Source organism: Microtus pennsylvanicus, chromosome 1, assembly GCF_037038515.1.
Source record: "Microtus pennsylvanicus isolate mMicPen1 chromosome 1, mMicPen1.hap1, whole genome shotgun sequence".
In the NCBI taxonomy this organism is placed as follows: Eukaryota; Metazoa; Chordata; class Mammalia; order Rodentia; family Cricetidae; genus Microtus; species Microtus pennsylvanicus.
The window spans coordinates 92,774,582-92,787,069 of NC_134579.1; the positions used below are offsets into that span (position 1 = coordinate 92,774,582).

General features: G+C 45.1%; 1 protein-coding gene across 3 annotated transcripts in view; it reads right to left on the reverse strand.

Moving 5' to 3' along the window:
• The window catches only part of Cyth3 (cytohesin 3), a 107,078-nt gene that overhangs the window by 20,043 nt on the left and 74,547 nt on the right, over positions 1–12,488 (reverse strand). For 2 of the 3 annotated variants that reach the window (XM_075973659.1, XM_075973675.1), the window contains exons 2-4: positions 6,383–6,465; positions 4,395–4,459; positions 3,913–3,979 (exon numbers count right to left, since the gene is read on the reverse strand). In XM_075973659.1, the coding sequence (XP_075829774.1) occupies positions 3,913–3,979; positions 4,395–4,459; positions 6,383–6,465 (215 nt within the window). Of the gene's footprint in view, positions 1–3,912; positions 3,980–4,394; positions 4,460–6,382; positions 6,466–7,416; positions 7,524–12,488 lie in introns of those variants that run through there. The other variant, XM_075973667.1, reaches the window with a different exon arrangement.

The window sequence follows — 12,488 nt, forward strand, 5'->3', positions numbered from 1 at the left end:
AAGGTCGCATTTGTTAGGCTGTATCACAACAGTGAGACAACTAATCAATACAACTGATTTTGGAGTGTGTAGACCATCAAGGATGTGAGAAAGTCAAATAGGACAAGGTCACTTCTGGCTTACAAGACACACATGAGACACGAAGAGGCCCCCAGTAAGGAAGGGTTTTCTCTGCAAGAGACACAAGCTCTGGTCATGGGAAACAGGGAAGCCACTAGTGAGTTCAGGCAAACCTATGATGGCTAATCTTGTCAACATGACTGGACTGAGACACCTAGGTCAGTGACGGACATCTCTGGGCACTCTGTGACAATGTTTCCAGACATGATTAGACTGGAATAGACTAGATTTTGAGGGCTCTGACTTCAGTAATGTTAAGAGTCTTCCAGGTTGGCAGATTAAAGGTAGAAGAGCTGTGGAAGATAGGGTCTGGTACGAGGAAATGGGCTGATGGGGTGTGCATTTGAAAGGTCTATCTGGCCCCGCCCTGCTGTTCTCTGTCTTCTGTCTACATGAACAGAGGGCCATTGCCACGCGGTCTACTCCACGACGTTCTGCCTCACCTCAGGTCCAAAGCCATGCATCGATACGACCATGACAAACTCTAAAACCATGGGCCCAAACTAATCTTTCCTCCTTTAAACTCATCACAGCGATGAAGAGTCTAAAACAGATTGTAAGCAGAGAGGAGTTGAAAGCCTGAGACCAAGAAAGAAAGAGCTCCGTGCGGCGGGGTAGGGAGTGGGAGACACAGGCAAGCCAAGGACACAGGAGCAGGCACACTTTGAGTATGGTGATGAGTATTCTTAAAAAGGAGCAGTTAAGCCCAATGTGGCAGTGCACACCTTTAATCCCAGCATTCAGGAAGCAGAGTTAGGTGGATCTCTGTGAGTTCGAGGCCATCCTGGACTACAAAGTAAGTTCTAGGCCAGTCAGAGCTGTTACACAGAGAAACCGTCTTGAAGTAAAAAACAAAGAAACAAAGAACAGTTACACCAGGTGTGGTGGGTGGCACACGCCTGCAGTTCCAGCACTTCAGAGGCTAAGGCAGGACGCCCTCTAGTTCTAGGCCACACTGGATTACAGTGAGAGAAAGTACACAGAAGAGAAGGCCATGATAGAGACTGAAGGGTGCGTTCACAGCTAAGGAGCACCTGCTGGCAATCACTGGCAGCTAAGAGAGAGGCCTGAACAGACTTCCTCTCCATGTTTAAGGGCGTTCATCTTGGACTCCTTGTTTCCTGTAGGAGGATTAATTATTTCTGAGTCTTTTTGTTTGTTTGTTTTTCAAGACAGGGTTTCTCTGTAGCTTTGGAGCCTGCCCTGTAACTAGATCTTGTAGGCCAGGCTGGCCTTGAACTCACAGAGCTGGGATTAAAGGGACGAGCTGTCACCACCTGGCTATTTCTGAGTCTTAAGCCATCTAGTTGTGGTAATCTGTTACAGAAGGTATAGGGTACTACACATTAGACAATACTTATAAAGGAAACCAAATGTCTCAGTAAAATTCAATTTATTTATTTGTTAATTTATTTTTGAGACAGGGTTTCACTGTGTAGCTCTGGCTGGCCTAGAACTCACTTTGTGGACCATGTTGGCCTCGAACTCACAAAGATCCACTTGCCTCTGCCTCCTGAGTCCTGGGATTAAAGGTGTGCACCGCCATGGCCCAGCTGATTTATTTTATGTGTGTAAGTGCTTTGCCTCCATGAATGTTTGTGCACCATGTACATGCAGCACCTGCAGAGGCCAGAAAAGGCATCAAATCCTCTGAACAGGAACCAGAATGGATGTGAGCCATCATGTGGGTGCTGAGTTTCCAACTTGCAAGTGTTCTTACCCAATGAACCACCTCCCTAGCCCCTGCTGGTGTTTATTTTTAACCTAGGTAATTTTGCCAAGTCAAGTTTATGGTGAGCAATGATTTCTTAGAACTTACTCCTCTTGTCTCTTATCATGGAGACTTCTGGGATCTTTCTGAGGGGAGGGGTTTGTAAAAAAGGTCCCTTTACGTAGCGCAGGCCACCATACCTGCCATAACCATGCCTTCTTAACCTCTCCTAGTAATTTACAAACCTTATTTCATCCCTATTTTTAATGCCAACCCAAAATCTTGACAATCATTTAAACTTATACGTACCTATCAATGCCTAGGCACCTCAGCTATCTCTATATCTTTCTCTCCTCTTCTCCTTTGCTATATTATAAAACATTCTGAGCTAATTTGGAATTCCTAAAATACATTTTTCATATAACTCTCTTCTTGTTTAGACTTAGGTTTTGCTGGCTTCTTTGCATATCTTTCTGTGTGTGACCATTTTAAGAGGCACTGTCACCATCTGTGATCCAGGCTGAAACTGAACTGTATGACCCTCCTGCCCCAGCCTCCCCAGTGCCAGAATTACAAACTTGAGCCACCACACACCTGACTCTGTGCACTTTCTGTATCCCATGGACGTATCTCTTTGTTTCAGATATATTTACTCAGCTAGTCAACAGACAATCACAAGAGGTCTTAGTGACTAACTTTATGGGTCCTTGCATATCTAAAAATATCACTGCTTTTTTTCATTAGTGACAGTCTGGACAGAGTTCTCAGTTTTCAATCATTTCCCCCTCACACTTTAGAAGACACTGTTTGGCTACTGTTACTGACACAGCAATCTCTGGTAATGCAGCTCCAGACTTCCTTGATCTAATCAAACCTTTCCTGATTTATTTATAAACCCCAGTGCTACTTCTAGACTCCAACACAAGGAGCAAGCCAAAGTTCTTTAAGCTGTCATCACTAGAGGCTGACAGCACCTCCTAACTCAAAGAGGCTCACTCTAAGGATTTCTTTGTGCTTTCACAGGGTGACGTGCAGCAAGACATGGGGAGTATACCGGATTCTGAGCTGCAAAGTGAGATTATCTGGTGTGTCCTTAGACTCAATGTGTGTGTGTCTCAAAACTCACACATTGTGTAGGTTTGAGGCCCGAACCTACAACAACCTGTGGAGGTAGAGATGGTGAGGGTGATTAAGGTGATACATGCTCATCTGGGGTCCCTGGAGTGGGGGACTGTGGCTTCATGAAAAGAGAAACTTGCTCCACACCGCACCACATGGAGGATCGGTAAAAAGTGGCTCTCTGCACTAGAACACAACCATGCGAGCAACCACGATGTGAGACTGCAGCCCCCACAACTGCGAGAAGTAATGTCTGCTGTTTAAGCCCCCAATCTGGGGGCTTTATCCATTTATTTATACATGCCAGTTCTTATGCGTCCCAGGCGGGCCTGCAGCTGGCTTTGTAGGTCCTCTTGCCCTCCTGTTTCTACCTTCTAGTGTTGGGGTTACAGCCATGCACCACCCAGCCTGGTTTTCAGTCTGTGGTATTTTGTTGCCAACAGCTCAGCTGACTAAGCCAAGTATCACAACCACATCTACAACCAAATGATTTTGGTACTTTTTTCCTCAGCAAAATGCTATGTGCAGATTAAATGAGTTTTTTGTCTTTATTGAGCAACTTAATTATAAATAATTAAATAGAACCAGCAATTAACATAACGATACATTTCAGGTCAAAAGGGACACAAAGTGAAATCTGTTAAGCAATTCACCACAGTCTGACTAAACCCTGACTCCCTTGAATGTGGTGGGCAGACACCACAGGGCTGACTAGAGAGAGTATCTGGACTTGGAGCTCCCCATAAATTGAGCCCAGGGGCTCCCATTGATTGCACCTGCACTCAGAACCCCACACTGTGAGAAAGGCCATTAGGTCCAGGTAACAGTTCATCTAGAAGCACCTGCTTTACCCTGCTTGTGATGAAATGAAATACCAACTCCATCTTTTCATGTTCCAGGGGAGTCAGCCACTAAAGCCAGCCAATCATTTGCACACCGCAAGGCTGTAACGGTTCTCTCACCTTTTTGGGGTCCATGTTGAATTTCTTTCTTCCCATGGCTATTTGCTTGTTCCTCTGAGTAGTTTTGCTATTGGTTTTAAACAATTAAAAAAAAAAACCATTAGTGAGCACTTCCACAGAGTGCAGCAGAATCACACCCTCCTGTGCCTTTTCCATCTCAGGTCAACCTGAGACACAGAGACAACGGGGTCCAGCACAGCCCACCGCCCTCACGAACTCTTCTTCAGAAACGGTAATGGTGGGAAGCAGTGCCTTTCTAAAAAAAAATTAAAAATACAGCCCCTCATGACACAGAAAGATTAATCCAGAGTCCCAACCCTATAAAGTTGGTGAGGACATAGGAGGCAAGGAGGAGGAATGAATAATTCCAAAGTCTCCCACTTCCCAGCCCCGCCCTTACAGCTATTGGTGAGCTCAGCTAGAGGGAAGAGGCAGGAATCAAAAGGGTAAGGAACCCGAAAGTACAGTCGTGAACACTTTACCTCTCCTCCACTGATGTTAAGTTATCGATCTCTGTCATCACTTCTGCAATTTCATATTTCAGCCTCTGTCAAAAAAAGAAAAAAGAAACTGGGCCACAGGGTATCTTAACTATCACACATTCAAAGGTTCAGAGACTCACATGAGCATCACAAGGCCAAAACTCAACACCTGTATCAGTGAGGTAGACTAAATGTCAGAGCAGCACAATGTGCACATGCACGCATGCACACACATGCACACACAAAAACAAATGTCCGCCTGTCATTAGACACATCAAGGGGGTCCACTAGGCAGGTTCTGAAGTACTTGTATGGAAATAATCAAGAAGGAAGTAAACTACAGAAGCATGTAGAAGCATATAGTGGGTCCTCAGCTCACTCCCCTGCAGTCACACAACTGGAGGTACGGGCAGCCTCATTCTCAGAGGAAGCTGAACCCCAGATATGTCTAGGTTGACAACAGGTTTGCCAATCAATAGTCTCATGACTGTCACTTCTTAAGAGATGAAAGATAAAATCCCATGGGGCTAGAGAAATGGCTCGGAAGTTAAGAGCATGTACTACTCTTCCAGACAACCTAAGTTCAATTCCCAGCACATACGTCAGTCAGGTGGCTTACAACCCCCTTTTAGTCCGACTGCAGGGAATCCCACTCCTTTGTGGCACCTGCACTAGTGTGCATTTACCCACACACATACACACAATTTAAAGTAATAATAAATATTTAAAGTTATAATTAGCTATGGTTTTTTTTAAAAAAAAAAGAGTGAGAGATGAAGCCCCCAAGGACAGGCCCAACTCAGACACATCAGAAGCAAAGGGACAGAAACTGTTTACTCTCCACCGGCTGGATTCCCTGCCTCCCTGAGCCTCAGGCAGCATCCTTGGAGACAGGATGAAGTGGCCAGTGTTCAGGGAAGAGTTTATATTATTGAGCAGTATGGTCACTACTGTCCAGATGATATCCATTCTCAATCCTTTAGACAAAGGATTTCTCTGGGTTGCAAGAATGCAAGCTAACCTTGAGCCAAAGCTGCCACCAATTACCTCTCAAGTACAACATTTTATTCAGAACCCTATTATGTGTGTGCCAACAAGTTCAAACTTAAACAAGTTCCTAGAAAGGAGCTATTGTCTAGGACAAGGCCTGCTCTACAGTCAGTGGCCTATGAGGTGACATTTACTTTGGCAATGACAATGACTAGGAAGCTTCTCAAAAAAATGACCACACGACTGACTTTCCTGAGGAAGCTTCACACCAAAGAACCCAGGAGGCCTCTGAGCTGTCTCTGAAGCACCACAGTCATCCCAGCTCTGAAACTGTGGCTTCATTCATCTCCTCTCCTGTGGGACACCCCTCAGCCATGGCCTCTGAGTCAAGTACACAATGAGGGGAGGCAGTGTTTATCCACCTGTTTTATTCATCTTTGTTTAAATTTGTCATTCTGTTCCTACCACCACCAAGTAGGCACTTAGTATACAGCTAGAATCATCCAATAAGTGCTTGTCTGTTCACTCAAAGGATACTGGACTGCCCAAAGGGCAGGCACCTATCTAAGTGCTTGGGTAAAGGGCAGCAGGTTTATCAGGCTGCTGCCACTGTCTTTTTTTTTTTTTTTTTGGTTTTTCGAGACAGGGTTTCTCTGTGGCTTTGGAGCCTGTCCTGGAACTAGCTCTTGTAGACCAGGCTGGTCTCGAACTCACAGAGATCCTCCTGCCTCTGCCTCCCGAGTGCTGGGATTATGCTGCCACTGTCTACTCCAACACTTGTAACTCTGGAGTCACACAGTCATCTACTAGGAATGCTGGTCCCACCATTGTGGTCTCTGTTCCAGAGCTTGTGCTGTCTGGGATGGAGTCTTGGCCCCCTCAGTCTGCAGAACTCCTGTCTTCTGTCTCTATGGTTCTCACATTTCTCCCATTTTCTTGAAGCTACCCTATTCAGTATTCCACACAAACTCAAACTGGACACTTTGCTGTTGTTTTACCTCAATGTCATCAATAAGTTCCTTTTTCCTTCGACGAATGTCCAAAAGTTCTTCTCGTTCTTCTAATGACAGGTCTTCAGGCACTGGGGAGAGAGGGGGAGGTGTCAACAACGTCAGAGGAAAGCTGATGAGGCTGTGGACTGGCAGTGGGAAGCACCCTGACCTTCCCACCCCACCCCACCGAGACTGCCTGCTTCTCTAGAGGAAAACAGAAACTAAAGGACACTATCCACATCTGCATACACCTCACTCCACCAAAAGGCTGGTTAGCCTGCCCAGAGTCTTACTAACAACCTTCCCCACCCATAGAGCCCCGATGAGAGGTTAAAATGGTGGGGTACTTCCCTGTACCCTCATGTACTGATCACTATAGACACTGGCCAACGGAGGCCTTCCTGCCCTACTCAGCTCTCAACTGTTTCTTAGCCTTTCACTCTCAAAGTGCTACATCTGTAACACATAAAACATGCACTGAACCAGACACACAAGAAAGGTCAAAGTGGTTACAGTGCGGGGAGTGAGAAACAGTGGGAAAACAGACTGATGCTGACCTCCCACAAGCCCCACCACGGCCTTTAGAACTACAGACTTTCTTATGCATATCTAACTGATAGCATAAAAATACGCGTCAGTCTCACTAGATTGGCTGGAGTGGGGGTGGGAGCAGGACGTGAGAAGCATAAAAGGGCACAGATACTCTGGGAAGCACTCAGGTACATCAGCAGCATCAAGGATGCACGTGCCACACCCAGCAGCTTTCTTTATATACAGTAGAAAAGCTTCCAGCAGGGCAGCAAGAAGCACAATAATGTTGAAGCAGCACATTTTATAGACTAAAAACAAAGATGTTAAATGTCATCCACAGCAGGATGAGTAAATGTGCTAGGATCTCACACAGAAGTGCGAGTGAGGAAACGGTGAGCAACAAGCGGGTGACTTCAGGACATTAGTGGAGACATAAGACACATTTCCTTATGGACCACAAAAGCAAAAAATAAGCAATATGTTGTCTAGGTATTGTCTTAGTTTTGTACCTTGCCACCATGATAAAATACCCTGATGAATGCATATTACAGGAATAAGAGTGTATTTGGCCCACCATTCCAGTCCACTGCTGTATGGATGCCATGGGAGATTGAACACACATCTGTGGTCAAGAGAAGAGAGCAATGAGTGTGTGAACCACAGCAGTGCCCAGCCTGCTCTCTTCATTCACTAGGACCGGCCCAGAAAATGGGGCTGCCCACATTCACAGTAGGCCTTTCCCACCTCAGCCCAATAGAGAAAAATAACACATGGCCATAGCCACAAACCAACCTAATCTAGAAAATTCATCACCTAGACTTCTTTCCCAGGTGATTCTAGATTATGTCAAGTCGACAATTAAAACTAATCATCATGGGACTGGACAGATGGCTCAGCAGTTAAGAGCACTGGCTGCTCTTCCAGAGGACCTGGGTTCAATTCCCAGTACCCATATGGCAGCTAACAACTCTCTGTAACTCCAGTTTCAGGAAATCCAACACCCTCACATAGACATATACCAGAGAAAACCCAATTCATATAAAGTAAAAATAACTTAAAAAAAGAAAAAAAAACCCTAACATCAAAGGCATTTAAACACGTCATAAAATAATCAGAACAATAAATGCAGTGTCCATAAAGAGCATGGCCTCTAGGGAGGGAAGAAAGCATGGAAGAAAGGTGAAAAGCAGAGAAGACGTAGTATTACTAATTTCCTTCTTCCTCTACTAGCTCTAAACCGAAACTGAATGACACCTTAGCAATGTTCTCAGGCAATCTTCTAAGCCACGGTATTACGAAGGAGAGAGCTACTAGACAGGGCTGTGAAACAACTGAACCCCTCAGACACCATGAAGACAGCCATTATTATCTCTATTTTATAACTGCAGCCAAGAGAGATTAAATGATTTTTCCCTAGAGAAGAGATACTGAAGACATAATGGGGCTGGAAAGATGGCTCCGTAGTTAAGAGCACTTGCTGCTCCATCAAGAGGCTCAGAGTTTGATGATCCCAGTACCCACAACAGGCAGTTCACAAGTCTCCGTGACTCTGAATACAATAGGTTATATGCCCCTTCTAGAATCATTGGACAGATGAACACACACACACACAAATAAAATCTTTTTAAAAGAAATAATGCCCCAGAAAACCATGTGTATCCAGTAAACAACATGAACACACACATCCAGATGTTCAACATCAAGCACAAAAAACTCAGATTTACAAGTTGTGCAGTATGCACTGGGTCAGACTAGGAGCTCCACGGGTCCCTAAAACCACCATCTTCTGCTTTACAGAGTCCTTCTGCTTTACAGAGTGCCAGCTTCATCACGAAACTGGCTTCTACCCCACAGAGCTAAGGCTACGTGCCTTCTCACCCCAGGATCCTCAAGCTTCCTCCCAGAAGGTCCTATAGGACATCTCCTTAACTCTCACTGGCCAAACCTGTCTCAGGTCCCAGTTCACACTAATCAGCAAAAGCAGAAGACATGCCTGACACATACAGCATTCAAAGATAAGATATAAAGGAAGTCAAGAATTCATATTGAAGAAAACCAGCAATGCCCAACACCCAGAAAGATGAAGCATAAGCAAGCATACACTTTTTGTCTCTTCAAAGTTATTACTCTTACCACAAACATCTACTCTAACAAAAAGAATATTTCTCAAAATAGCCAGCTTCCAGAGTGGTGTCAGCCTGATATCAGAGAAAATGTACTCCAGTCTGTCCACCAAACAGATCAGCCTCCTGAAATTAATTCTAAGTAAACCTTTCTTCTGCAGACTTCTGCAATATGCATGTACAAAACAGGGGTCTGGAAAGAGAGCTGTAGGCCTCAATCTTCTGCAAGACAGTTTTTCTAAAAACTTCTACCAAGTCTTCCTCCTCCCACCTGAGGACCAGAGGGCTGCCAAGAGTAAATAAAGATGAATGGAAACACCGGGATTATTTCCTTCTGATGATTCCAATGTTCCTTCAATTGGAAACATGCCATGGACTGCCTGAGTTTTTCCCTTCCTACAATGCCTGTCATATCCTTTAAAGGTAACGAGGAACTAAACAATGAAGGGTTGCTCATTCACGTTACCAGGAATTCCAACCAAAACCTGCCTGTCTACAAAAAGAGAGGAGCTGCCGAGATGGCCAGCATGAGTTTGATCCCCAGGACCCACAAGGTGGAGGGAGAGAACTGACTCTTGCAAGTTGTCCTCTGACCTCCAGACACACACCATGGTGTGGCATGCACATGCATGCACACACATGAAATGTGATTTTAAAAAGGTAATTTGTGTCAGGTCTGATGATAGCATTATAGTTACCTAGGAAATATCTTCATTTTCTAGAGATTCATACTCAAGTATTTTGGGGTACAAGGCTATTTATCTAAATTTTGCTCTGAAAGATTTCAGGAAAAAAAAAGAACTGAGCAAACTAAAAACTATTGAATCTATTTGGTTGGTTATCAGTTCTACATTCTAAGTTTGACGTTTCTAGGCTGGGTGTCGTAGCATGAATTCTAATTGTTCTTAATAAAAACTCGGAGTCAGCTATCGGGGTGAAAGCTGAAGGATCAGAGAAGAATTGCAGCAGCCACTAGAGTTCTTACCTCTATCAGTGCACAGACCATAGGGGCGATCCTGTCCTCAGACTGCCTGCTTCAGACTGCTGCCTCGGACTCACTTACATTCCTCTCTCCGCCCAGCCATATCACTCCTGTCTCCACCTCCCTAGTGCTGGGATTAAGGGGATGTGATTCCTAAGTGCTGGGATCTCCTTTGTGTGGGCTCTGTTTCTCTTTTGGACTGGATCAATTTTATGTAGCCCAGCGTGGCCTTGAACTAACGGAGATCCCTCTGCCCCTGCCTCCTGAGTCCTGAGATTAAAGGTGTGCGCTACCACTGCCTGGCCTCTAGTGGCTTAACTCTGCATTCTGATCTTCAGGCAAACTTTATTTGTTAAAACACAAACAAAATATCACCATATGCTGTGGGAACTCCTGTCAATGGCCTTCGAGATGCTGGACCACTTTGGGCATGGTCTTGGGGTACTATAAAAACATGTAGAAATGTGTGGTCTCTCTCAGCTGCTGGATTCCGTTCCTGTTCCCCACTCGTGCAGAGGACTGTTGATCCTTGAGTCTACCCCTAAAGAACCCTTTATTATACTCAATTCTCAGCTAGAGTGGGACAACTTTATTGCAGTCCTCTATAACCATAGGGTGTGGCAGGGCAAGTTTTTACTCCTAGCACTTAGGAGGCAATAGCAAGTGGATCTTTGTAAGTTCAATACCAGCCTGGTTTTCATATCAAGTTCCATGCTAGCCAAGGCTACATGGTGAGACCCTGTGGCGGGGGGGAGAAGAAAAGGAAGGAAAAGAAAAAAATTAAAATTTCTCATGATAAAAAAAGATCCCTCCTACTCCCCCCCAAAAAAAACACTTGGCCTTAAATGGTTAGTATCATCTCTTCTATAACATCTTTTGAAGGATTTGGCAGAAACAGGCCTGGGAAATAGCAGAGCACTCTTCAGCACTGACTAACAGGGTTGGAGTAGTGTTAGCTCAGTGCACATGTTAACGCACAGGATAAAAGAACATGGACCAATCTCTGCACTGCTTCTGTCACTTCTCCACCTTGCCGTGATGCCAGAGAAGGCCCCATCAACATCACCAGCACAATCTCCCTACAGCCACAGGATCTGCTGACTCACAGCCATTTCACATGTAGAGTGAATCGCAGGCAATGCTCAGGGGAGGCTAACTATCCTTCCCCAGTAACACACAATCTTTAATATAGGGCTTGGACTCACATCCTGACATCTTGTACACGCTGTCACTTTGACTCTCTTGGCTTAGGTGACACTCTTGACAAAGATGTCATAATGAAAACTATTTCCTCCAACTTACAATAAGAAAAAAAGGCATAGCCTAGCAGTACACACCTTTACTGCCAAGACTGTAGAGGCAGAGGCAGGAAGATCTCTGTGCGTTCAATGCCAAACTAGTCTACAGAAGGAATTCAAGGACAGCCAGGGTTCTACAGAGAAACCCTGTCTCAAAAAACCAAAAAGGAAAAAAGAAAAAAAAAGACAATGGTTTCCATCCATCATGGTGTTTACCAACTATAAGAAGTGCTCAACAGAAGGAGTATCACCATAACAGAAGGAGTATCACCATAACAGAAGGAGTATCTCCATAACAGAAGGAGTATCTCCATAACAGAAGCAACATGAAGCAAAGGCTCCCTCTGTGCTTTCTTTCCTGGCTGTAAAAATGGATGATAGCTTCACTGTGGAGGGCCTTGACATCACCTGTCTGTGAGCTGAGTTTTCAGCAGAGGTGGGGGTGTGCCTTCTGGGAGGCTAAGGGAGTCATCTGATATAGTACTGCTTCTCCTGAGTGTGACATCAACCTGAAGTCAGCCGCACGCAGTGAAGAACAGTCGACCGACAGTACATTTCCTGTAAGCACAGTTGGTCTGATGAAACCTCGGCTGGTGCTCAGAGTGCGGCTCCCACATCTCCTAGGAGGAGGGCTGGGGGGTCTGCTGCAACATCACAGTTTCCATTACGCCCTACTGAACGAAGGTCTTTTACACAGAGCTTCTTGGGGGGTCTCTTCACTATTTCTCAGTCAACGGTGATGCTCAGAACATGCGCACCTTTCCACCTACTGTGTATCTGTGCGCACCTCTATTTGCTGTAACTGATGTTAGTGTCACTGTTTCTTTTCCAGTTTAGAAAACTGTCAAACATCAGTTCATCAGACTAGAAGTACTCTGTGGTAAGCCTTTCTTGACATTCCTAATGTAAGTCTTTGTGAGGATTCAGTCTCCACCCCATTCCCTTTTCCCTTTCTTCTCTCCCTTTCCTCCCTTTTATTTGTGATGCTGGGTATGGAGGTCTTGGCATGTTAGGCAGTTACCCACCACAGAACTATATCCCAGTCCAGCTTTGATCCTTTTTCTGTTGGGGGTTGGCAGGCCTTGCACATGCCAAGCCACTGAGCTACATCTCCAACCCTTTCTTACTTTGAGACAGTCTTGCTAAGTTATCCAGATTGGCCTTGAGCTCACCCAGTG